This window comes from Caretta caretta, chromosome 14 (assembly GCF_965140235.1).
Source record: "Caretta caretta isolate rCarCar2 chromosome 14, rCarCar1.hap1, whole genome shotgun sequence".
NCBI classification, from domain to species: domain Eukaryota; kingdom Metazoa; phylum Chordata; order Testudines; family Cheloniidae; genus Caretta; species Caretta caretta.
This window is the reverse complement of record NC_134219.1, coordinates 19421771-19444519: the sequence shown is the minus strand read 5'-3', so window position 1 is coordinate 19444519 and position 22749 is coordinate 19421771. Positions and strand designations below refer to the sequence as shown.

Genomic DNA, 22749 nt, shown 5'->3' with positions numbered 1-22749 from the left:
AAATTACCTTAGTCGCGTTGGACTAGAGGCAAGTGGGATTACACTGGAAGTGTTTACAGCATGTCATTGGTGTAAAGGCTATTAGCTGAGGACGAAGGCTAACAGTTCAGGGTGCTAAAATCTTTTCCAAAGTCTTTTTCTATTTTGGAACTGGCTGCTCTAGTCATCTGGGACAGACTCTGTCTTATTCCCTGGAGGTTGGAAGACTCATGTCCCAGTGGAAGGAAATATGGGATTGTCCTGGATTGAATTAGAGATTTTCATTTGCTCCATTGTTCCTGATCAGACTTTCCCCCATTTTTTGTAACCCATCTCCTTTCTGTGCATACTAGTAGCTATGAACTGCTGTGAGCTATGAGCTAGAGCTAACAAAATGCAGTAAGGCAGATGGTTTCTTCTATGATGCCAATGTGCGGTGCTCTGGTCAAGTGCTAAGAGATGCTTCAACTTGACACAGCTAGGCAGGTGAACAGCCTAATTGAATACCAACTGCTTTCAGTAACCAAACACTAGGGGCTGTCTGAGTGATGTGGTCTGTATTATAAACTATGGGTTGACTGAGAACACTGCTTCTAAGGCTATGTCAACACTAGCACTTTTGTTAGTAAAACATTTGTAGGTCAGGGGTGTGAAAAAAAACACTCCCTCCCTCCCCCACCCCCCATCTGACGTAAGTTTCACGGACAGAAGTGCTGGTGTGGACAGTGTTATGTCGGTGGGAGACTCTCTCCTGCTGACGTAGCTACTGCTGCTTGTTGGGGGTGGTTTAACTATGCCGGCAAAGAGAGCTCTCTCCCACCAGCGTAGAGCAGCTTCGTGGGAGACCGTACAGCGGCACAGCTGTAGCGGTACAGCTGTGCTGCTGTAAGGTCTGTAGTGTAGACGTAGCTTTTAGACTCCCAGCCCCATGCGGATGCGCGATTAGTATCGATCCCAGTCCTCACATATTGTAATGGCTTGTTCAACAGCCGAGTCAAAGGTCCATCCCTTTCAAATTTTGGTCTCTTGTTTTTGATACTCCAGTATAATGTAGAGATTTTGTATTATTGTCCTTAGAATTGAAATGTAGGCCTCTTCACATTAGTCCTGTTTGGCAGGATATCTTTGGAAGCCAGGTTTTAAAAAAATTTTTATAAGCGTCTTTGGGATTCCCTCAAGAGGGCTGAGAATGCCCCACATTGCAGCCACCTTCTTGCAAGCAAGTGTTCTACCCTTCTTGGTGTCATGGGTTTATTTGCCTGCTTGTGACTTGTAATTGCAAGACCATAAGGATTTCAAGCAAATGACAACTCTCTTCACTAATGCACATTACATATGTTGTGTTGGCCAATATTTATCCGACAGCTGTACATTGTAAATTATATTGTTAAGGACAAAGAGGTCTTGCTGTAGTTCTAATTTGAGACTGTTGTTTCACCCGCAGAATAGCGGAGAGGGGACTGTCCTTGGGAGGATCTGATGGAGGGGTGAGCAGCATCCTGTTTCCTTTTACATTCTTCTGTTATCCAGGCAAGATTTTCAGGTTTTAAATGCATTTGTGGGAGGGGGCAAGGGGAGGAAGTAGGATGGATAATTCCTCTGGTTTCCACCCTGATTTGTCAATATCTCCTCATGGAAATGTTGGTCTTTCTCAGTAGTAAAGATCATGGCATTTGCATTATAACTTACTCATTCCCTGTTGTTCAGTTTGTAAATATAACACCCATGCTATACTCTGCAGTCTGGTGCATGGTAGTATGCTATGGATTATGGATGCTATTAACTATAGCAGTGGTGCATTGACCTCTGACTCCTGGTTCTTCAAAACTGTGCCTCTAAAATAAACTTAGATCAGTTTTGGGGTAACATGAAACATATTTGGTGCCTCAAGAAGACCTTTGAAAAACATTCTGTTTAAAAACAATTCTCTTCCTTTGATATACATTCCCTTTCATTTCTCTTCCCTCTCTCTTTATTCCTCAGCATATTTGTGTGAGGAATAGAATCTTTAGTTCTGAAGAGTTGGCTGCTTATTCCCCACCTATATTGGTAGTCTGTGACATCCCAGTTTGTGGTAGATGATGATGTGATTGTTAAAGCCTGGTATGACTACTTGCATGCTTAAAGTTAAGCACCTGCTTTTGTCTTCTGCTGAATTAGGACTAGAAAGGAAATGAGCAAGGAGCTGATAGAATTTTGAGAAACTCTTCTGTCATTTTCATGCAGATATCTTTGTCAGTAAGGAATGAGGGAAATGAGACACAAACAAAAATTGTTTCTAAATCAAGGGTTCAAGTCTATTCCTAGGAGGCCTCAGTATAGCAGCCCTTTAATGAGCACTTCCCCAAAACCCCATGGAGAACAACCACTCATCTGGGAAGAAGAAAAGGAGGACTTGTGGCACCTTAGAGACTAACAAATTTATTTGAGCATAAGCTTTCGAGAGCTACAGCTCACTTCATCCGATGAAGTTAGGAGGGGAAGGAGTTAAATGTTAAAGTTTAAAAAAAGCCCTTATTCACTCAGACTAATAATACCATTTGCTTTTTCCTGCAGTTTATGCTAGTTTTGGCTGTTGTGGCCTTTATTTTTCCTGACTTTTTTCAGCTGTTTGTAATCCCAGTTTACTTTCCCTTCAGTTTCTCTCACTAACCATGTGCCACAACTCTCCAGTCACAATCCTTGCACAGGTGGAGTGACATATAAGACTTGTGGAAATGCAAGATATGTTTACCAAAGATTCCTTTATTTTTCAGGCAGACTTTGTTTCAGTGTAATGCCGACAGACTCCGGTCGTCAGCAGACAGGATTGAACCGGGGACCTCTGGAGCCTAGTGCATGAGCCTCTACCGCAAGAGCTAAAAGCCAATTTGCTCTTAGCTAAAGCTGTAGAGCAGACTCATTTAACTCTCTCTCTAAGTGGTCTGGGTGCCACTAGATGTGGCAGAACACCACACCCAAGGGGGTGTGTGAGTTATATAAGCACTCAGATTATCACGTCTGTCTCAGATCTATGGATTTGTCTTTGTCCTTCGCAGTGTAGAAATATAGTTGCAGCTACAAAATTAATAGTTTGATTAACTACTGAATAAGTGACTTCATTTTGTCTTGTTTTAGTCAAAGCAAGGAAAAGCTTGGTGTAATGCTTGTTTTCCTCCTGTATCCCATTTCTGTCCACCCTTTTTATGAGCAGGTGCTGGATGTAGGTTTCCTTCTGTTGGATGTCTGTTTCTATGTAATATGATTCAATCATACAGTTCCAATCTACTAATCTGGAACCTAGCCTTTGCCACAAAAATTTTCTTTTTCTCTAATGGCAAAAACCCAGTAATCCTTACTTTAGCAAGGTCCCCATTGAAATTATTGGGAGGTTTGCTTGAGTAAAGATGGAAAGATTTGGTCCTGAGAGACAAGGTTCTTGCTTTAAAGCCAATTTCCCCGAGTGTCGGTGTATCCCTGTGGGTGGGGTGCAAAGAACTGTCTAAGGGAATGTAAACGGGCCTCTCACTTGTCCTCTAAAGTCTCAGTTTTCATTTTTAACCCTCCCCCATAAATCTCCAGTTTATGATTGTGAAGAAAACCTTGAAAACACAAGCTGAGTGTAACCAATGCAGAAATGCCTTCCCAACTTTTCAGAGACCCTGAAACAAAAACTCTCAGGTGTGAACTGCTTCATTTCAATGGATTCTAACTCAGATACCAGCAATGCTAATTTAAAAGACAAAATTCTTAATTATTTCACTGCTTACCAAAGCATGTAACAAAAGATAGGAAACCTCTTATTCAAGGTCCTGTGTATCCCACGATTTAGTAGTTGTGGAATTTGCCACAGAATTCACCCCACTGCTGCAGAATTGTGCTCCAGAATCTCAGCTTTCATTAAAATATGAAATTATTTCTAGACCTTGTGGTTGCAGAAAGAACCTCAAACATGAACCAAAACATTTGTTATAGCTGTCTTGCTGCCCTGCTGGGATTTGCATGTAGCTGTCTCTTGTTCTGCAGATTTCCCCACAGTAGGGAGTTAATTGGATTACAGTGCATGTGTCTGATGCTGTTTTTTGAAGCCAGGTAGCAATGTATTGGGGTTGGGGGAGAGGGATGGAATTCAGCTTGTTGCTAGGGAATGGGGGAGACAGAAATGTGGGCTGATGAGCTAAGCATCCTGGAAAAGAGTGCAGTAGCTGAGGCCTGGGGAAATAAGGTGGCTACAAGCTTCCTTATTCCCTGGTGCACTTGGGAGGAAAGGAGGTTCTGAGCTGGGAGCCAAAGCCTAGGGAGTGGAGCTGAGCCATTTGGAGAGCATAATGAAAAACCTATTGTCTAAATCGAGATAGAAAATAATGATCAACAAACGTTTCCCAATGAGTATTTTCAACTTTGATCCGTAGCTGGGTGTTGTGGGGGTGGACGGCATGGAAATGAAGATGGATTTGGTGGCAGTAGAATAAATTAATGCAACTGTGGAACTGAATGTAATGTCCGGGGGGGGTTCTCAGTTCCAATCTATTCCTTAGAACATATGCTAACCTTGCTCTGCATTTATATATGTACACTAGTTTATGGCAGAGGATGTAAAAGTATCTGACATCACCTACCTTTCTTTGCTTCAAGTAACACATAGCATCTTTATTTAATGTACAGACACATTCTAAAGCAAGAAAGTCGGGGATTCCTTGTAGGTATGAGCTATCATTAAAAGTTTTTCCAGATTATATTTGAACCGGATTGAGATATATTGTGGAGTCAGTAGCTCCTTTGCTTTGTCATCATCCCACAAAATATGTTGCTTTCCTTGATACTAAGTTTAGGTAGAAATAGAAATGGTATTTGGATTGTCTTTCAGAAGAAGGCAACCTTCACTTCAGCTGTAGATCTAGTTTTACATTGTGCCCAAGATCCCACACCTGGAATTATTTCCTAGTTCCTCCTTGGTCACTTTTTGTAAGATTTTTATTTTAATTAGGTGAAAGGAAGGTTCTGAGGGCTCTGAAAATAATTCATAGAGCAGTAGATGATGGGGTATCCCACTGAACCTCTTGCATTTTACATAAGTATTCCCACTTATGCTATACTTACAACACTTAGCATTTATATAGTATGTTACGTGATCAAAGCACTGTATAATCCTCCTCACAGCCCCGCATTTTGAGGCAGTATTTTATTATTGTATCTGAAGGGAACATTGAGTTCATTATCAATGAATGCCAACTCTGCTCGTGTAAAGCTCATCATTCTTTCATTACTGTATCAGCTACCATTGTGTTATGGATCTGTATTTTGTGTTGATGTAACAGTTGATTTGGGCACAGTTTTGAATAGAGTTAGGCACATATATTCCCTTTGAATTGGCCAAGGGAGCATTCACTGGATTACTGATTTATCTGAGGACAAGGGACTCTTCTAGCATGAAGAATAATTGCCTTATGTGAAATCATATCATCTTGATTGGCAGCTATTAGAGAAACAGTTTGGCTGTGGGCTGCTTCAACTCAAATTATGTTGAATGTTGGGGGCGGCTCTTGCTTTTCAGTAGATTGGTAACAGATTGCTTCACTTGAAAGAAGCAAGTGTAAATGTCCCTTATCCAAGTGCTGCTAGCTTTAGTGAGTCGTTTGCAAAGAATTGCATCAAGTTGGTGCCCTCATTGTCCTGCCATAAAGTGATTTTATTCCTAACCTGGGGTTCTCTGTGTCCTCAGCCCCCATCTTCCTCCCCAACTTTGGGTTTTCTGGTCTCCTGACTGCAGGCCTGATCCTAGGATGTATTCTCGCACTGGTCCCTTAACCCAGAGAGCTCCATTGAAATGCAATCTCATTTATTTTCACCACAGACTTATTTTTTTTGCAGTGGACTGAGACTTTGAGTCATCTGCCTTCATGATGATTTGCTGAAGCTTTACTCCATCCTTTTTCATGTCAGTAGAGGGGAGGCCTATGGACATAAGTTCTTTAACTCTCACTTTCTTACTCTTAAGCATTTTTTCCTCTACCTTTGCACTGTCTTTTTGCTCCATCTCACTTAATGCTTGTGCTTGCATTTCCCACACCATTAGTCAAAAAGCTCTCAGCTGTTAGGCCAGATTATGAGGTGTTGTGTCTGATGTTGGTGATGTCCAGACAAAAGTGTCTTATGTCATTAGAGCCTTTCATCCTCCCCTCTTTTCCTGATGGTTTAGAGACTGCTTTACACTTTATTTCATCTAGCTGTTCTTTCTGCCTACCAAAAAACTGCACGCATGTTGGACTGGATTTGAATTAGCCTGCTTCTTAAATTTTCTTAGGGCTTATAAGGTGTGTTGGATGACTCTGTCCAGTTGTGCACATTGTCCTTTGGATAGCTGTTAACTTTTAAATCTTTCATATAAACCCTTTTTAATTTTTTAGACCTCTTTTTAGCCAAACTGATCTCTCCACAGTTTGCAGTTGTCCTCCTGATTTGAGTTGCTTCATATTAAGATGTAGACTCTATTCCAGCTCTCTTAACTTTCTATACCCCTTCATTGTTTTTTCACAGCTAGACACACCTGATATTGCCTGCCATGCCTTTTAGTTTAAGAGTCACTGAGATTCAGGGTATTTTTTTGGCTGGATACGATATCATGACTTATTGTACTAAACTCAAAGAATTGGTGTTCTCTGGCCTGTCAGTTTCTCCTCCCTTTATGTCTGTTATCCTTTTCCCCTCTGTTGGTGAATTTTAAGTGTAAGACATTCCCCGCAAACTTCTGAATTGCTGAAGTCACCAAGTTATGGTGCTAAGCTTTTTCTCCTGTCTCCCTCAGTAATGATTCATGGATAAATGTTCATAGATTTTAAGGCTGGCAGGGACAATTACGATAATTTTTCCTGACCTCCTGCATGACACAGACCAGAGAACCTCACCCACTTATGTGCTGCTTCTGAACCATGATTAATTTCCCTACAGACTGATTCTCAAATAGCTATGCTCATCATTCTTTTATTTTATTGTCATTCTTGTTGGCATGATTGCCACTTGCCTTCATTTAGTTTTTAGTTGCTTCTCTACAAAGACAGTGACCTTGGCTTTTCTATGCCTCCCTTACACTGTGTTCCCACTTGTGTTTAATGTTCCAGTTGTAATTCATTCCTTCATGGCTCCGTAATTACTGTTCTCATAACTTTTCTCCAACGTAAATTAAACTCATCCTGTTGATTACTGGTGCTATTGGCATTTGTGCAGAGACACCAGAGAGAAGTCTCTTTTCCTCCTCTCATAGTTGTCTCTCTGTTCCTGGTTCATGGCCCTGGAGTATCTTTATAGCCCCTGAGTTGCTGTTAGCTCTTTATTTCCCAGGGATGGGGCAGGGACTCTGCATCCTATAAACAATACTCTTCCCCATTTCTTGTCCCTTACATTGCCTGCAGGTCACAAATTGGTTCTTCACGTATATTAAGCATCTTACTACCCCTTTGTAAGTAGCTGCCACATCACTTTTGGCAGTGTACATCTTCCATCTTGCTTTATGTCCCTCCCAGTTATATCCTGCTGTTGCCTGGACTATTTCTTTCCCTTGTCGATTAGAGGGAATTGTCTGGATTCTTCCACTGCTGGCTCATTGTTGTTTCCATGAATGCATCCGATGAAGTGAGCTGTAGGTCACGAAAGCTTATGCTCAAATAAATTGGTTAGTCTGTAAGGTGCCACAAGTACTCCTTTTCTTTTTGCGAATACAGACTAACACGGCTGCTACTCTGAAACCTGTTGTTTCCATGGCTCGCCTGCTCAAGCACACTCCACCAGCCTTTTTTCTAGCTCTGAAAGCTGAACTGATCACCTCTGAGGTGCTTCTTAATTCTCTGAAAGCGCTAAAATTGGCTCTCCTTGATGCCTGCCTGCCTACACCTTTTGCAACCTGTCTTGATCTTTCTGCTAATCCCAGTTCAATGTTGTCTTCCCATATGAGGATGATAGACAAAGAAACTACTAACAAGGCTTGGGGATATGAAGATGTCTAAATTTGTGCTTCATTCTTTTAAGGGAAGTCCAGAATCTTCTAGTAGAAATTCTGTTCAATGGCAAAAGGGAAATTGTTCTATTATAATCACTCTTAAAAGGTGGGTGGAAAGTGTTAGCAGTTGTTCTGCCATCTCTGTACAAGCTTTATCAAGGCTTTCATGCTGGGCATGTTGAGCTGAAGTGAGGTGTGACGTATCTGGATCAGAGTGCTGAGATTTGTTTGGGTGTAGTGTTGCCATAGTCTTCCTCCTCGCTAACTTCCCAAGTGTAAAAATTGGTACTAAAAGGCCAATAAGCGCCTAATGTTCTCAGATGGCTTTATGCGAAAATAGCTGTGATTCAGCTTCTTTTCAGGACAGCAGTTGAACCAATAGAAGCCCTGTGTATATGTATAATTGAGCCCTTACATGCCTCTGGCATTCAATCTCTTTTCCCTCTCTAAGGCAGTGCTGAAGGCTATTCATTCTCTTCCCTGCTTCTTTTCAATCTCCTCCATCTGCCTTTCCAGGCTTCATTTTGCAGCCATTGTCTTCCCAGCCATGGATATCTTTCTTTTTTTGGGAGCCCATCCGCTGCCTTTTCATTCGCGGGACTGATCATTTTGGATCCCCTGCATTGCTGCAAGCCCATGCTGCTTCAGGAAGCAAGAGGAAAATTGGTATTTTGAATGAATGCTTAGGGTAAATTGAAGTTGGGAAGCAAAGGAGTTTTTTAAATTAAACCTACGTATTTAACTATATGTCCTGCCATTCTTGGTTATAACATTTCCTGGTCTTGTCTATAAAAATGCTTACAACCATTACAGAGCTTCTGTAGCAACTTCACAATTACGGCTGTACCTTAGATTGTTGCACAGAAGTTGAGGTCTTAAATAAGACTATTACACTGAGGTTTGAGTAAAGCTTATTGCAGGAGCTCTCCTTGGGTGACTTTTGAGGTAGGATGACTTGTCTGCATTAGTCCTCTAAATGCTTTTGGGGGGCTACAAATGAGGAGGGGTCTGCGCACTCCAGGCCATGTCCATTTTAATAGCTTGATAATGTATGCACTTTAAGAGACTGGGGAAAACACACAGATGGATGGTGGAAGAAGGATATTTCCTCAGTGTGGGGGCTGAAGCAGAATCCATTGGGATTCCCCCATTTCAACCCCGAGCATTCAAAGCCTCCTGGTTGCAGCAACGCTTTCTGGCTAAGAGGCTGCATGTGGCTATTAATGATGTCCTTGCCAAGCATGGTCCCAGAGGAATGGTGAGTGATGCAAAACCTTGCCATGAGGCTGGGGGAGACCCTGCAGCTGCATTGTTAGCTTAGACTGGTCAGCAGTCTTGTGTATCCATGTCCCGTGCTGCCACTAGATAGCTCAGTCATCTAGATATGGCATCTTTGTACTTCAAATAACATGTAATGATAAAAATGTGGAATCTTGCCTAATGAAGAAGGGCCATTAGAGCACTAGGATGTATCCTGCTGGAAAGATGGAGTTTACATTGTGTATGGACAGATCACCTAGTGGTATGACCATCATTGCCTGTGACCTATCCAAACAACTTGAGTGGTCACAAGTCCTGTCACACAGGTAGCAAAGAGACCATGTATGTATCACTTTGAGAAGGGCAGGATTCCACGGTGAGAATATTTAAGAATGTTACACATCAAAGGATGTCAGCTCATTTAACTATCTCTTGCCAGTTGGACCCCTGCCTACACTGAAAATTACATTAGATGAGTCATAGAATCATCATAGAATATCGGGGTTGGAAGGGACCTCTAGTCCAACCCCCTGCTCAAAGCAGGACCAATCCCCAATTGTTGGCCCAGATCCCTAAATGGCCCGCTCAAGGATTGAACTGACAACCCTGGGTTTAGCAGGCCCATGCTCAAACCACTGAGCTATCCCTCCCCCCTAACCCTTCTTGTTTTTAAATCAGGTTCAGCAGGCTAAACGTATTCTGATTTAGAAGTAAATCTTGATTTAAAAATTACCAGTGGAGAATCCACAATGAACCTTTATGAGTTGTTCCAATGGTTAATTATCCTCACTTAAATATTTACATCTTCTTTCCGGTTTGATTTTTGTCTAGCTTTAGCTCCGAGCCATTGGATAGTGTTATACCTTTCTCTGCTAGCCTGAAGAGCCATTGTCAAATACTTCTTTCCCCATGTACATATAAACTGTGTTCAAGTCATCCCTTTTAATCTTCTCTTTAAGCTTAAATAGATTGAGCTCTTTTTGAGTCTAGTATTACGAGGCATGGTTTTTAACCCTTTAATCATTCTCTTGGCTCTTTGCTGAACTCTCTCCAATTTATTAACATTCTTCTTGAACTATGGGCACCAGAACTGGACACAGTATTCCCCAATTTTTGTCATCTGCAACCGTTATCAGTGATGACTTTTTCATCCAGGTCATTAATAAAAATGCTAAATAGTGTAGGGCCAAGAGCGGATCCTTGTCTGGAGCTCCCTAGAAACACATCCATCCAATGGTGATTCCTTGTTTATAATTACATTTTGAGACCTATCAGTTAGTCAGCTTTTAATTTAGTTAATGTGTGCCATGTTAATTTTATATCATTCTATTTTTTAATCGAAATGTTGTGTGGTCCCAAGTCGGGTACCTTTCAGAAGTCTGAATGAACGACATCACCATTATTATTTATCAGCCAAACTTGTAATCTCAAACAACAAGTTAGATCCTGTCAAACTAACTTATACTGTTTTTTCTACAAACCCATGTTGAATGGCATTAATTGTGTTACCCTTCTTTAATTCTTTATTAATTGAGTCCCATGTCAGCCGCCCCATTTCAGTGTCTGGGATTGATGTCAGACTGACAGGCCTATAATTACCTGGGTCATCCCATTTACCCTTTTTAAATATTGGCACAACATTGGCTTTCTTCCAGTCTTCTGGAACTTCCCCGGTGCACCAAAACCTGTTGAAGATCAACACTGATGGTCCAATGAGCTCCCCAGCTACCTCTTTTAAAACTCTTGGATGCAAGTTATCTGGACCTGCTGATTTAAAAATATCTAACTTTAGAAGCTGCTGTTTAACATTTTCCTGAGATACTAGTGGAATGGCAACAGCTGATGAGATGGCATCATCTGTTTTGAGTTTCTGATGGCTTGACTCAGACTGAGGAAATAGATTGAATTTTCAGGATTGCGGAGAAAAATTGTAGTTACCTTCTAGGTCTTTTATTTTTAATAACTAAAATGTTAGAAATGCAATAGTTACCATTGGCTCTAGGAGGAATTAACTTTTTGGCTTCACATCAATAACTGTTGTCTTAAACAGATTTTCTCTGTTTAATTTTACAATATTATCAATGTGAGTGAGGTGCGGGAGAGGCTCCTGGGAAATAAAATTTGCTGTTGTTTTGAGGGGAGGGAAAAGAAAAGGTTTAACTGAAGAAAAGATATGGAGAGGATAGATACCAGTGCTTCTCTATGTAGGTACTTATGGCCCATATCACTGATATCTGCGTGCCTCACAAACATTAATGAATTAATACTCTCAGTGCCACTGTGAGTAAGAGGAGGTATCTCCGTTTTTCAAATGAGGGTTTGAGGCACAGAGAGACTGACTTGCCCAAGATCGTGCAAGAAGTCTGTGGCAAGACCAGGTTTGAACTCGAATCTCTGGAGTCCCAATCCAATGCCTTCTCTTTCTAAGGCTCCTATCAATTTGGTATCTAAATGAAAGACCTGCAAGAGAATAGCATTTAGCATTGTGTATCTGACTGTTGGGGAAAAAATAATTCTGTTTGGAAGAGTGAGGGAAACAGCATTCAATGAGGATAGTTTGTGAGAAAGATGATTTAAATAAGGGCATAAGCTTTTCCATGCTTATCAGTGTGTTCTCCCCCCCCCCTTTTTTTTTTTACTTCTGTCTCCTTTCCCAGGCTTCAATCTTGGATTTGCACTCTGGAGCTCTTTCAGTGGGGAAGCATTTTGTTAATCTGTACAGGTAAAGTGGGACAATGATTTACTGTTTCTCCTTTAGCCTCCTGCACAACTTGGGTGTTCTACCTTCTCAAAGTGCATAAGGACTCATGTATTAGGGATTTGATAGATTGTCAATAGTTTCTTAGACCCTGTAAAAGCTTCTGTGGCACCAAATCTGACATAATTGTTATTGAACTGGGCTCTTAGGAAGCTCTTAGTAATTTCATTTGTAAGATTTACCTTTGTGTAATACTGGATAACAAATTACTCTTGTGCAGTTCTAAGTCCATAGCTATATCAATAGTAGAAGAAACACAGGGTTTTGCATCAGCCTTTTAAAAGGGAGAAATCTATGTTCTTATTTTAAGGAATATTTTCTTTGCCTGGTAAATGCTATCAATATTTATTGAGTTTGGGTCCCTTTTTATTTTAGTAACATCTTAGAACAACACTTTAGGAGCTGTGCATCTCTTTAATCATCACATTCAAACAGTGGGAAGGTTTGTGGGGCTTTTGTATCAAGTTTAATTTATTGAATATTTGTGGAAAAGATGAAGCATAGATGGGGGATGCAGATGAGAAGATGCAGATTGGTAATGTCAAACAATCGGGTTCATAATCCCTCTTCTTAGACTCTCTCTTGTTTTTGTAGATACTTTGGGGATAAAATTCAAGAAGTCTTTACAGAAGAGGATTTCCAGTTATACCGGTAAAGGCATTCAGTAATTGGAGAATGAACCAAAAATATAACTTCATTTTTTTATCTGAGTTGCCCTTTTGAGATCCATGTTAACAAAATGTTCTCAATCCCACAAGATTTCCTACCTCTCCCATGCTAACAGTGAGAAACTCCTGTCCCAGATAGGCCCATCCAGCTGATTTACTAATGCAATCCAGAGGCTGGAGACACAGCACTGAGGCACGTTGGTGGAGGTCTAATGCATTTTAGCTCTGGGCCCTGTTTCATGAGTGTTTTAGGATATATATATATATATTGTAACATATATGAAGGGAGTCCTGTCCTGGTGTATTGTTTGGGACTGAGCTTCAACTAATGATGATGAGAGGGTAGACCAAGACACAGAAATAGTTAAAGGGGAAAAGGCTCTTTAGTGTTCTGGTTGTCTGGCTAGATAAGTAACACTCTCTTTTTTACAGGGCCATAATATGAAATATTGCTCTAATGGAACATGCCTTGTGGTGATGGTGTTTAATCTTTTATACAGATTGACTCACTAACATGACTGGCACAACATGTTTTAATACGTTTCCTATCTCTGAAGACATGTATAGCCAACATTTAGGAACAAGCCTTTTTACTACTTTGCTGAATGTTCAAAGTAAATTAATTCTGATTTTCATGGAATTTTGTGTAACTGTAGATCTTGACATGAACTGCAGAGCAGACTTGGTTTGAAAACTTTGTGTTCCAAATTTATTTAACTTTTATCTTGTAATTCTCAGTGTATTTCTGTTGTCATTATGGAAGAATATGAGCTCCCTCTAGTGGCTAAAGTATTATCGGTAGGTAGAGCTGGATGAAATTTTTTTTTTTCAGGTGAAACTTTTTTGCAGAAAAATGCAGATTTGGGTTGACCGTAGCACTTTGCAAATTTGTTGTGGTTCACCAAATTGTTACATCAAATAAATGAAAAATTTCGCAAAAAGTTTAAACATTTAGTTTTGACATTTTTGAAATGAAACATTTTCAGTTTTTGAATTTGCAATGACTTTGTTAAAAATTTTTTTTTTAAAATTCACCTAAAATACTTGAAATGGAAACGAAATATTTTATTTTGGGTTGAACAAAACACTGTGTTTGACCCAAGACAAACTTTAAAAAAAAAATGTATTTCACTGTGTGTATGGAAAAAAAAATCAATTATTTGTACAGCTCTGTCATTAAGTTCCTATAGATGCTGATCAAAGTTTATTTTGCCTTGTTAATGACTTGTCTGTTGAAGTTGGATTGGAGTTGTATTACTCTGGTAGTTTTGCCTGGTTTAACTTGACCACTTTAAGTGGCTAATCTTTGTCTAACTTGGCCTTTCTAGATAACATCGTCTTAGAGATGAGCTATGATGTTTTTATACATGAAAAGTATTTTAGATTTTATCTAATCCTACCTATGTATAAACTCCCCAACCCCTGTCACCATATTAGTAGAATTTAGAAATAACCATAATACTCTTTTTCCTTCCCAGCCTGTAGAAATAACCTGATTAATTTATGGGGTTTTTTTTTTATGTATTTCCCTATTCCAAACAAACTGGAATTTATAAGAATTGTATAAGTACTTCACATTTTTGCCCCTCCCACTTGGGGAATAAAGCAGCAGCTAGTGATTATGGACTCCTTAGTTGGTATAGAGACTGTTTCAACCTGCCAGAGACAAGTCACAAACAAAATATATTGTTAAATGCTTTTGTTCCTCTTTAATCACAACTCCAGTAGCATATAACTTTAATGGATTGTTGTATGCTATCTTGAGGAGCATTTATCTTTATTACTTCCATTTGCCTATCCAGGCCTGTTTAAAAATACACTCTGGAGAGCACTAGCTAAATAAAATGCACATCTGAATGTTACTGATTACCACAGTAACAAACAAGAGCAGGCATTCGAGAAGGCTGGTTTTTAAACTGGCTGTGTCAAAATAGCCGCTGCTTCAGAATGAATTATAATTTCTGTGCCCTCATGCTTTATCCTCTAGCTTTCAAGATAGTAATTCTTCTTGTTTGACTCTTTCTGTCTGTATCTTTATCCAGAATGGAGACCTTGGAATATGCATCCTTGGTTTAAAAGCGCTCCCCATCCGTGGCATTAGAAGAAAATTACACCAAGTTACACCAAATTGTGTTTTAAAAACTTGTCAGAGTGTAGATGTGCAAAGAATTGAGTGAAAGCCAAAGAGTATTTATTACCTTGCCCACTGTCATGCTGTTGGGAGTGGCTCACGACTGAGAGTGCCAACCTCAGGGTAGACACCCCCAACTGGTGGTATGTTATATAATTGGATTTTACCAACCCCATAACAAATGTGAACTCCTAGATCATTGTAACAGTCTTACCAGGAAGTTGCAGACAGTGCCCTTGGGCCCTCCAGTCTTATCTTGCCACCCAGGCAAGCTGGACTTAGTGATAAATGGTCACATATACCAAACACCACAGAATATTCAGGTGTTTTCCAGTCCAAAGAGACCAACTACTTACTCCAGATCAATTGTGCCTTAGATCTTACACCAAAGACAATACTTGTAGCCAATCACGTAATACATTAACTAAAGGTTTTTTAGCTAGGAAAAGAAATGAGAGAGTTATTTACAGATTCAAGGAAGCAAGCATACATATACGCATGAATTTCAGTCTATGATTCAGCATGTGAGAGAGATGTAGTAATCTGTCAGCACTGAACGTCTTTTTAGGGCATGACTCAGGTCGACCCTGGGGAATCTCTGCTTTTTATTTCTTCTCTCCAGCCCTTGTGAGACTCCAATGTGCAGAAGGCCTTGTCACATACTTCTCCATGATGCCAGTGCTGCAGGCTCCAAACTTAAAAAGGAGGTTAATTTGAAGTATTTTTTTTTCTTAGACTCTAGCCTCACTATTGTTTTTCCCATTTCTCTTCAGTCAAAGAGAAATGGGAAATATGCCCCATTGTTTCTCTAATTTAGTACGGAGTAGATTTCACTACCCCCTTTCCTATAACTGTGCTACAACACTTTTCTTCCCTAAATCTGTCATATGTATTTCAGCATCATCCATGACTCATTATGTGAAAATGCACAAGGATTGCTGTCAACAGAAATTATGGGGAGTTTTCTACTTTTCTTTCTACTATTGACTTGGTTTCATGCTCATCAGATGTCATCTGTGCTAGCAAAGCTATTTCCATTGTGTCCGAGCAAAGTGGGAATACATCCTGAGCAACTGCAATGATGAAATAGGGGCAAGATACCATGATTTTCATTTTGGAAAATTCAAGGATTTGTTTGCCTTGACAAGAGTTTTTTAAATAGAGCTGCAATATAGTATGGTTGTAGATAGAAGGCTCTCTATAGTCTCAAAAGAATTTATAGATTAAAATATATAGAAACTACCTGGAATGGCAGCAAGGAGAACAGGAGCAAAAGGTTTAAGTATGGGTTTGATACATGTTGCAAAGTCTGAAGGTCAGGTTTGAGGCATGGGAAGTTGATTGTAATGGAAAGATTGTAGGCCAAGCAGAATGATTTTAAAACCAGTGCACAAAATAGATGTGCTAGCTTCTGGATAAACTACTTTAATTTCCTTTGTTTGCGTAATGTGTATCCAGAGAAGTTGCATTTGTATGACTCTAGAGAACATCTCCACCTGTAAAAGGGGATATCTGATTCATGGCACTTGGATAGAGAATTGATTTCAGCACGCACAAAGTTAATTTACTATCACAAAGTGAGTCAATGAATAGGAGATTGTTTTCGTGGGGAGAAGATCAGAACGTTGCTCTCCTGTAAATGCATATTTACCAACTTGCTGTGGTCAGATGATGGAGGCTACCTGAATGTAGTGTATATGTAGGGGAGGAGGGGAGACCTGGGACTGTTTAAAGCATTCAGCAAAACATGCTGCCTGCTCTGCATAAATGTCCTGTCCTAGGTTATCAGCCCCATAGATGGATTATTTTGTCACGTTTGCTTGTGGTTTTAAAGGCTTGATCCAAAGCTCACCAAAGTGAATGGAAAGATTCCTGTTAACGTCAATGGGTGTTGGATCAGACCCTAAAAAATAACTTGTACTTCCCACTGTACATACAGCTGAATCTGAGAGGGAGGCTAGGATAAAGTGGGAGATTGTGTCCTGTTCCCACTGAGAGACTTATTTACTATTTTGTTCATGACTTTTGCAACCCCCCATATTTTTCAACTTTTATTATAATACATTTAACCCTTCTGTTCATTCTGCTATGCCTATAACTTAAACGATGAGTGTCCTTTACCTGTAGTGCTGGTCTCGTGTGTTTGGTGGTGGTGGGAAATGAGGTGGTGTTATAGATCCAGTCTCTGACACACCACTATATCTCTTTGAAATCAGCAATAATATAAATAAAATAAATGGCAAATTAAGCTGCTACATGTGGTTCATCTTGATGCAGAGCATGAGTGGAACTTCCTTTAGGTAGGAGCTTTCATAGGCTTGTTTATTAACTGATACTTCTATGTAACTCTCTGCATTAATAAGCAACATAACTACTGTGAAATCAGTTAATGTAAGTCTGGTAATTTAGTTCATTTACTTTTTTAAATTTCATTTTTCTATCCGTATCATGGGAAATCAGCTTCTAGGTGCTCTGTTTATTATACCTCTCTGCAGGTGATATTGTTTTTTTTTTTTAAAAAAGGAGCTGCTTTTTTTTTTTTCTGACCACATTTACTTTTCTTCATATGAAGCTGTTTGTTATAACGTTCTTTGAGATCTGTTTAGCAGATTTATATCAGGTAAGCATTTTAAACTAAACTTTCCAGGTTTGAGGATAATTGCAAGACAATTATTAAAACACAAATCATCTTCTGTTGGACCAGTTTTTTGTCTGTCTTGGATTAATCTAAGCCCATGAATCCTTGGACCTGATGTCCACTCAGTGGGACAGTTAGTATTTCATGTATATTTAATCGGCATAAAGACTGTCTTCACATATTCAAGGAAAATAGTCACTGCAGGTGGTCCTGATTTTTTTAAAATAGAATGAGTTGATTGCTTTAATTTTTTTTTTTTTTTTTAGAATAACAGAAGCTACTATGGCCAGATGATGGCTCACAAAGACATGAAACTAGTGATGCAAATTCTGCATTGACTTGAACTCCAGAATTTGGCCCTATTTGTTATCTTTGGGTTGGAAAGGGAAGAAGACTTGTTCAAGATGAGCTAGAAAATGTGGGTTGGTTTTGATAAACAGGAAGCAGATTTCCGTCTCTTGAAGGATGTGCTTGTTTTCACTCAGCAGCAAATTAAGCTTAGGAAAAGGAATAAACTTTTATAGTAACCTTTGGCAGACCTGAAGCAGTTACTTTTTTTTGCCTTCTTGTAAATGAAGAAAATCTGAGCAGAACTTTATTTCCCCCTTTCCATTTTACAAATCATGCAGTCTTGTCTTGTCCTAAGTCATTACATTGGGGAGTGAAGCTTTAAGGCAGCTTATAAGGACTAGAGAATGTGCTTCAGTAGTAAGGTTTTTAAAAAAAGGAAAAGGCATCAGACTTAGAGGGAAATCAGTGTTGCTTTTAAGGTTCTCTGAGGGCGTGAATGTTATAGACTTTATTTGGCATTTAAAACAGGGTGACTGGGGACACTAAGAGGAGGGATGGTACGGTGGTTAGGGCACTGACTGAGAATGTGGGAGATGTGGGTTCAATTCTCTGCTCTGCCATGGACTTCCTGTGTGACCTTGGGCAAGTCACTTAGCCTCACTATGCCTCAGTTTCCCATCTGTACAGTGAGGCTAATAATGCTTCCGTGACTCACAGGGCAGTTGTGAGGATAAATACCTTTAAAAGATTGTGAAACTCTTTGAGATCTATAGATGAAAAGTGCTCTCTGTGAAATAGACGTTATTCTTCATTATAATAATAAATATTTGAGATTTAAACCAGTGTAAAGAAAGATGCCCTGAAAATGAAGTGATGACCTTGTTCTTGGCCTTTAGGGACAAGCACTTCAGCATAGATATATTGTAGCTATCAGCTGGGTCGGGCCCACCGGCATCAAACCCAGGGGATAGATTGTTTTTCCTTTGCCTTTGTGGCTGCTACCCCCCCACGCCCCTAGTTGTTAATCATTCTAGTGATGGTTTCTACAAAGCACTGAGCGCCCTCAATTCATGGTGAAGTAAAACGCACATTGACAATGTTCATATCTTGTAGGATTGGGCTCCTACTGAATCTCTGCTTGGTCCCGAGAACAGAGGGACAACAAAGTACTTACACATCCCTATTCAGCTTATTCATGCTTGATGGTGAGCATGTGCTTAAGTGCTTTGCTGAATTGGGACCATAAAGTGTGATGTGTGAGCAATATGCCGTGGTGTTAGAAACATTCCTCCAGGACAGGGAGATGGATTCAAAGACCCAATACTGAATATCTCTTTCATTTTCCATTTCTCTGACCTCAGTCTTGTCAACTCTCATGGTATTTAATGTTTTTCTTGAAGCCCTAGCTCGTGGAGTCATGTGAGATTACATGAGAATCTTACCTTTCATTTAAAAAAAAAAAAAAAATCCGGCCTTTATGGTTGCGGTGAGAATCTGGAAAGTGTGACTCCGAAAGGCTCCAAAATCAGAAGGCTAATAAAAAGTACCCCAAATGTATTATTTTGTAAAATCTCATGATTTGACAGCATAAGAGGGCTGATTCAGGAGTTTTGAATGCATGGGGTTGGCAGTCCTGTGATAAGTATTTGCCCCTCAAACCTGACAGATCTGACTTTCAGCCTTCCTACTCTTTGTGACGATCTCTATTTAAAACCTCTAGAAAAGTATTTGAGAGCATGTACTGAAATCTCTCTGAAGTTTGGTACTGCATATTGGAGAAACTTTTAATAATGGGTATAAGCTACAAAAATGATGATGCAGTTCCACTGGGAAGCTTTACAAGTGTGTTTACTTCCAATGAAACCTTTTTCAGTGTGCCTTTTTTTAAAAAAAAATAAAAAAGTCTGCACTTGAAAAGCAAGAACAAGGAGAAAAAATTTCAAAGATACAAGTTTTTGGAGGTACAGATTTCTTATCTGGTCATCTGCTGCAGATTAAAGGGATATCTGTCAAATATTTTCTGTTTTAATTTTGTATTATTTATTAAGCCTATAGGTGTACGTGGCATTTTACAAAAAGATTGGGGCCACAGAATTTGACCTAAGGAACTTAAAATAGAGAGCCTTGTTTCTGTCTGTCTGTCTCTCTCTCTCCCTCTCTTGCCATTTTATTAAATTTTGGTTTTATTGGGTTGGCTTGGGAGTATGGCTCATTGTTGGAGAGACAAGAATGAAATGGGTTGGGAGGAGGGATGTGGAGAAGGAAAGAGCAGCTGCATGGTATAACTAGCTTTTAATTTTTTTTCGTTCTTCTATTTGTTATGCCCTCTTAGAAGCCTGTAAACAAAATGCCAAACTTTATATATAAAAGAAAGAAAGAAAAGAAAAAATATTGCTTTTTAGCTTCTGAGAATAAAAAGAAAGGAAAGCGACTTGAGATGGTGGATTCTTATAGCTCTGATCCAGGGTTGTTAAGACAAAGGGGAGAAAAAATCCAAACTCCCTGAAATATATTTGCAGAGGTAAATGTGATGAAGAAATTTAAGCTGGGAAAAGCAGTGACAGTGGACAATCAATAAACTGTAGGAGCAGATAGTGAAAGAAGCCGCAGAACGATAATGTCACTCTGGTTTAAACTGGGACCTGTGCCACGGTGCTGTGTCATGTTCTTCTTTGCAGTGATGTAAGGCGGAGAATTCAGCAAACAATAGCTCAGGCATTTGGTATCAGCTCTTCTTCCATGTATCTGACCAAGCCAACCTTCTTCTCAAGAATAAACAGCACAGAGGCCAAGACAACGCATGATGAGTACTGGCACCCGCACATTGACAAGGTAAGTGGCAGGTTCAGAGAGGCAGAATGTGTTTCCTTTTGGGATTAAATCACTTTGGAGACTGAGTACCCAAGTGTACCAGACCATAATAACGATTGCAGTTGGGAGATGTTTGTAGGCTGGTGATATAAAAGTTGTTTCAGTGAAAGGAACATGGATGAAGAATACTCCAGCTTGCCTTTGTCATACTGGGAGCACAGGACAATATCACTCATTTTTTTCAAAAGTGTAGTTTACCTTTAAAATCTTTGGTATTTTCTGCTGGAATTATTCAACCATGCGATACTCTGTAAATACAGTAAAAGCTTTGTTATCCAGCATGTTGGAGAAATGTGGGGTGCCGGTTCATCAAAAATTCCGGTTAACTAAGAGTTATATTTACCAATGGAATACCAAGTTTCAAAGCATTAGAATACAATAAAACGAATAAAGTATAAAATAGTATACAGGTATTCACCAATCCAGTAGTAGTACTTCACTGCAGAGTGGTTGGTTTCTTGAAGCACTTAGGTGTATCCAGTAGGTTATCTTATGACACTACATATCACTATAGGCAGCACATGGCGTTCACCCAGATCGCTTAAATACACTTAACACTAAAACTATACTGAACGCAATTTAATCTTTCTTTGATGATTCAGAAGGCACTTCAGGATCTTGCAGTGCCGCAGGGTCATTATCATCAACATCAATTATCATTGTAGATTTAGAAGATGTAGGAGATTGGGCTGAATCTGTAATAACCCTATAACACACTCTGGAAGCTGCTTTTTTGAATAAATCCCTGATATCAGCTTGCTTACTTGTATTCTGCCTCTTTTGCATAAACGTAGAGTGCAGAATGTGCAATTGCATAATGTCCTGGGCAGTACACTAGTCCCGGTTACTAGATTGAAGATTGGATTGGGAGATATCAGAAATGCCCATTAATAGAACTTACTGGTTGATAAAGTGCCGGATAACACAGCTTTTACTGTTATCAACACCAGCTAAAAGGAGGGGTATCTGCCCCGTGTGTGTGCGCGCGTGTGTGTGCGCACATATATATACAATTTTAAAATAATGTAAACACAAAGGCAGTGTTATGTCTCAAAAAATACATTGCCATATAATACTGATTCTAATGTGACCTTTGTTCTTCCAATCCTAGCAGATCAAAAGGTTTGGGGTCTTGGTGTAAGATAAAAAATGATGTAACACTTAATTGTGAGACGTACCTAATAACATCTGCTACGATGTTCCCATATCCCAATCCTGTGCCTATAAATATTAGTTTGTATTCAGGATACCCTTGTGGTGGGACACTTCACCCATACTTAGTAGCAGTAATCTCGTTCAATGTGATACATCTGTTAAAGTTTTATATCCTTTGCTATTGCCTACTATGGTGGGTAGACTGATGTTGCTTTAGTAGGTGGCTGTGTATATTACACTTTTTCTTCTCTTTTTGGCGATTTATAACTTTGATATGCAGGTGAATAAAAACATTCTGTAATGTAGAATGCTTGTCAGTCTAAAATTTTATAAGGATAAAAGCATATCTGTATAAATACATATGGTACTCCTGCCTCCCTTTATATTTCAGATTGTGTTTATTATTACTCAGGCATCAAGAAAAAACAATCATACGTTCTTTGAGCAAAGTGCAGTCAGGGATTCTGATGACTGAGCAGTCTTATCAAACATATTTCTGGTTTGCACAATATGAAAAAGAAAAATGTCTGATTGCTATGTTCTGCAGAGGGGCTACCCCTATCTAAGATACTCAGTAACACTCCTGAATGTTAAACAAAGCAGAAGAGTTTGTCATATGCTCATCACTGAGATCTGTTTTTTTAAATTAGGGGTAGATTTTGACAACTGCTTTAATAGATGGACTGATTAATCACTCACCTACTTCCCAAGTAGTGTTTTAACTATAATCTTATAGCACTCATGCACATAAACTGGAAAAGAAAAAACTTATTTGAGCCAAAAACAGTTTTATTTTGAGGGTGTGAGAGAAGTAGAGAGATGGTGTTTCATCTCTCCATGGTCTGTCTTGGAAAGCCCAATATGAGGGTGTCGAGTGGCAAACAGAATTCTTTCTGCTTCTGACATCCACAAAGAAGCCACGTCAGCACTATTTTCATTCTTGATACAGTTCTTATTAGTATCAGTTTGGGTAATCTGAGTTTTGATGCAAACAGTCTTTTCTGTACCAGTCTGTGTACTTGTGCT

The 22749-nt window shown here is 39.5% G+C and overlaps 1 protein-coding gene across 3 annotated transcripts in view; it reads left to right on the top strand.

Moving 5' to 3' along the window:
- Positions 1 to 22749, top strand: part of OGFOD3 (2-oxoglutarate and iron dependent oxygenase domain containing 3) — a 94302-nt gene that overhangs the window by 19183 nt on the left and 52370 nt on the right. For all 3 annotated transcript variants that reach the window (XM_048817260.2, XM_048817256.2, XM_048817258.2), the window contains exons 4-7: positions 1424 to 1466; positions 11869 to 11933; positions 12564 to 12620; positions 20376 to 20529. In XM_048817260.2, the coding sequence (XP_048673217.2) occupies positions 1424 to 1466; positions 11869 to 11933; positions 12564 to 12620; positions 20376 to 20529 (319 nt within the window). The remainder of the gene's footprint in view (positions 1 to 1423; positions 1467 to 11868; positions 11934 to 12563; positions 12621 to 20375; positions 20530 to 22749) is intronic.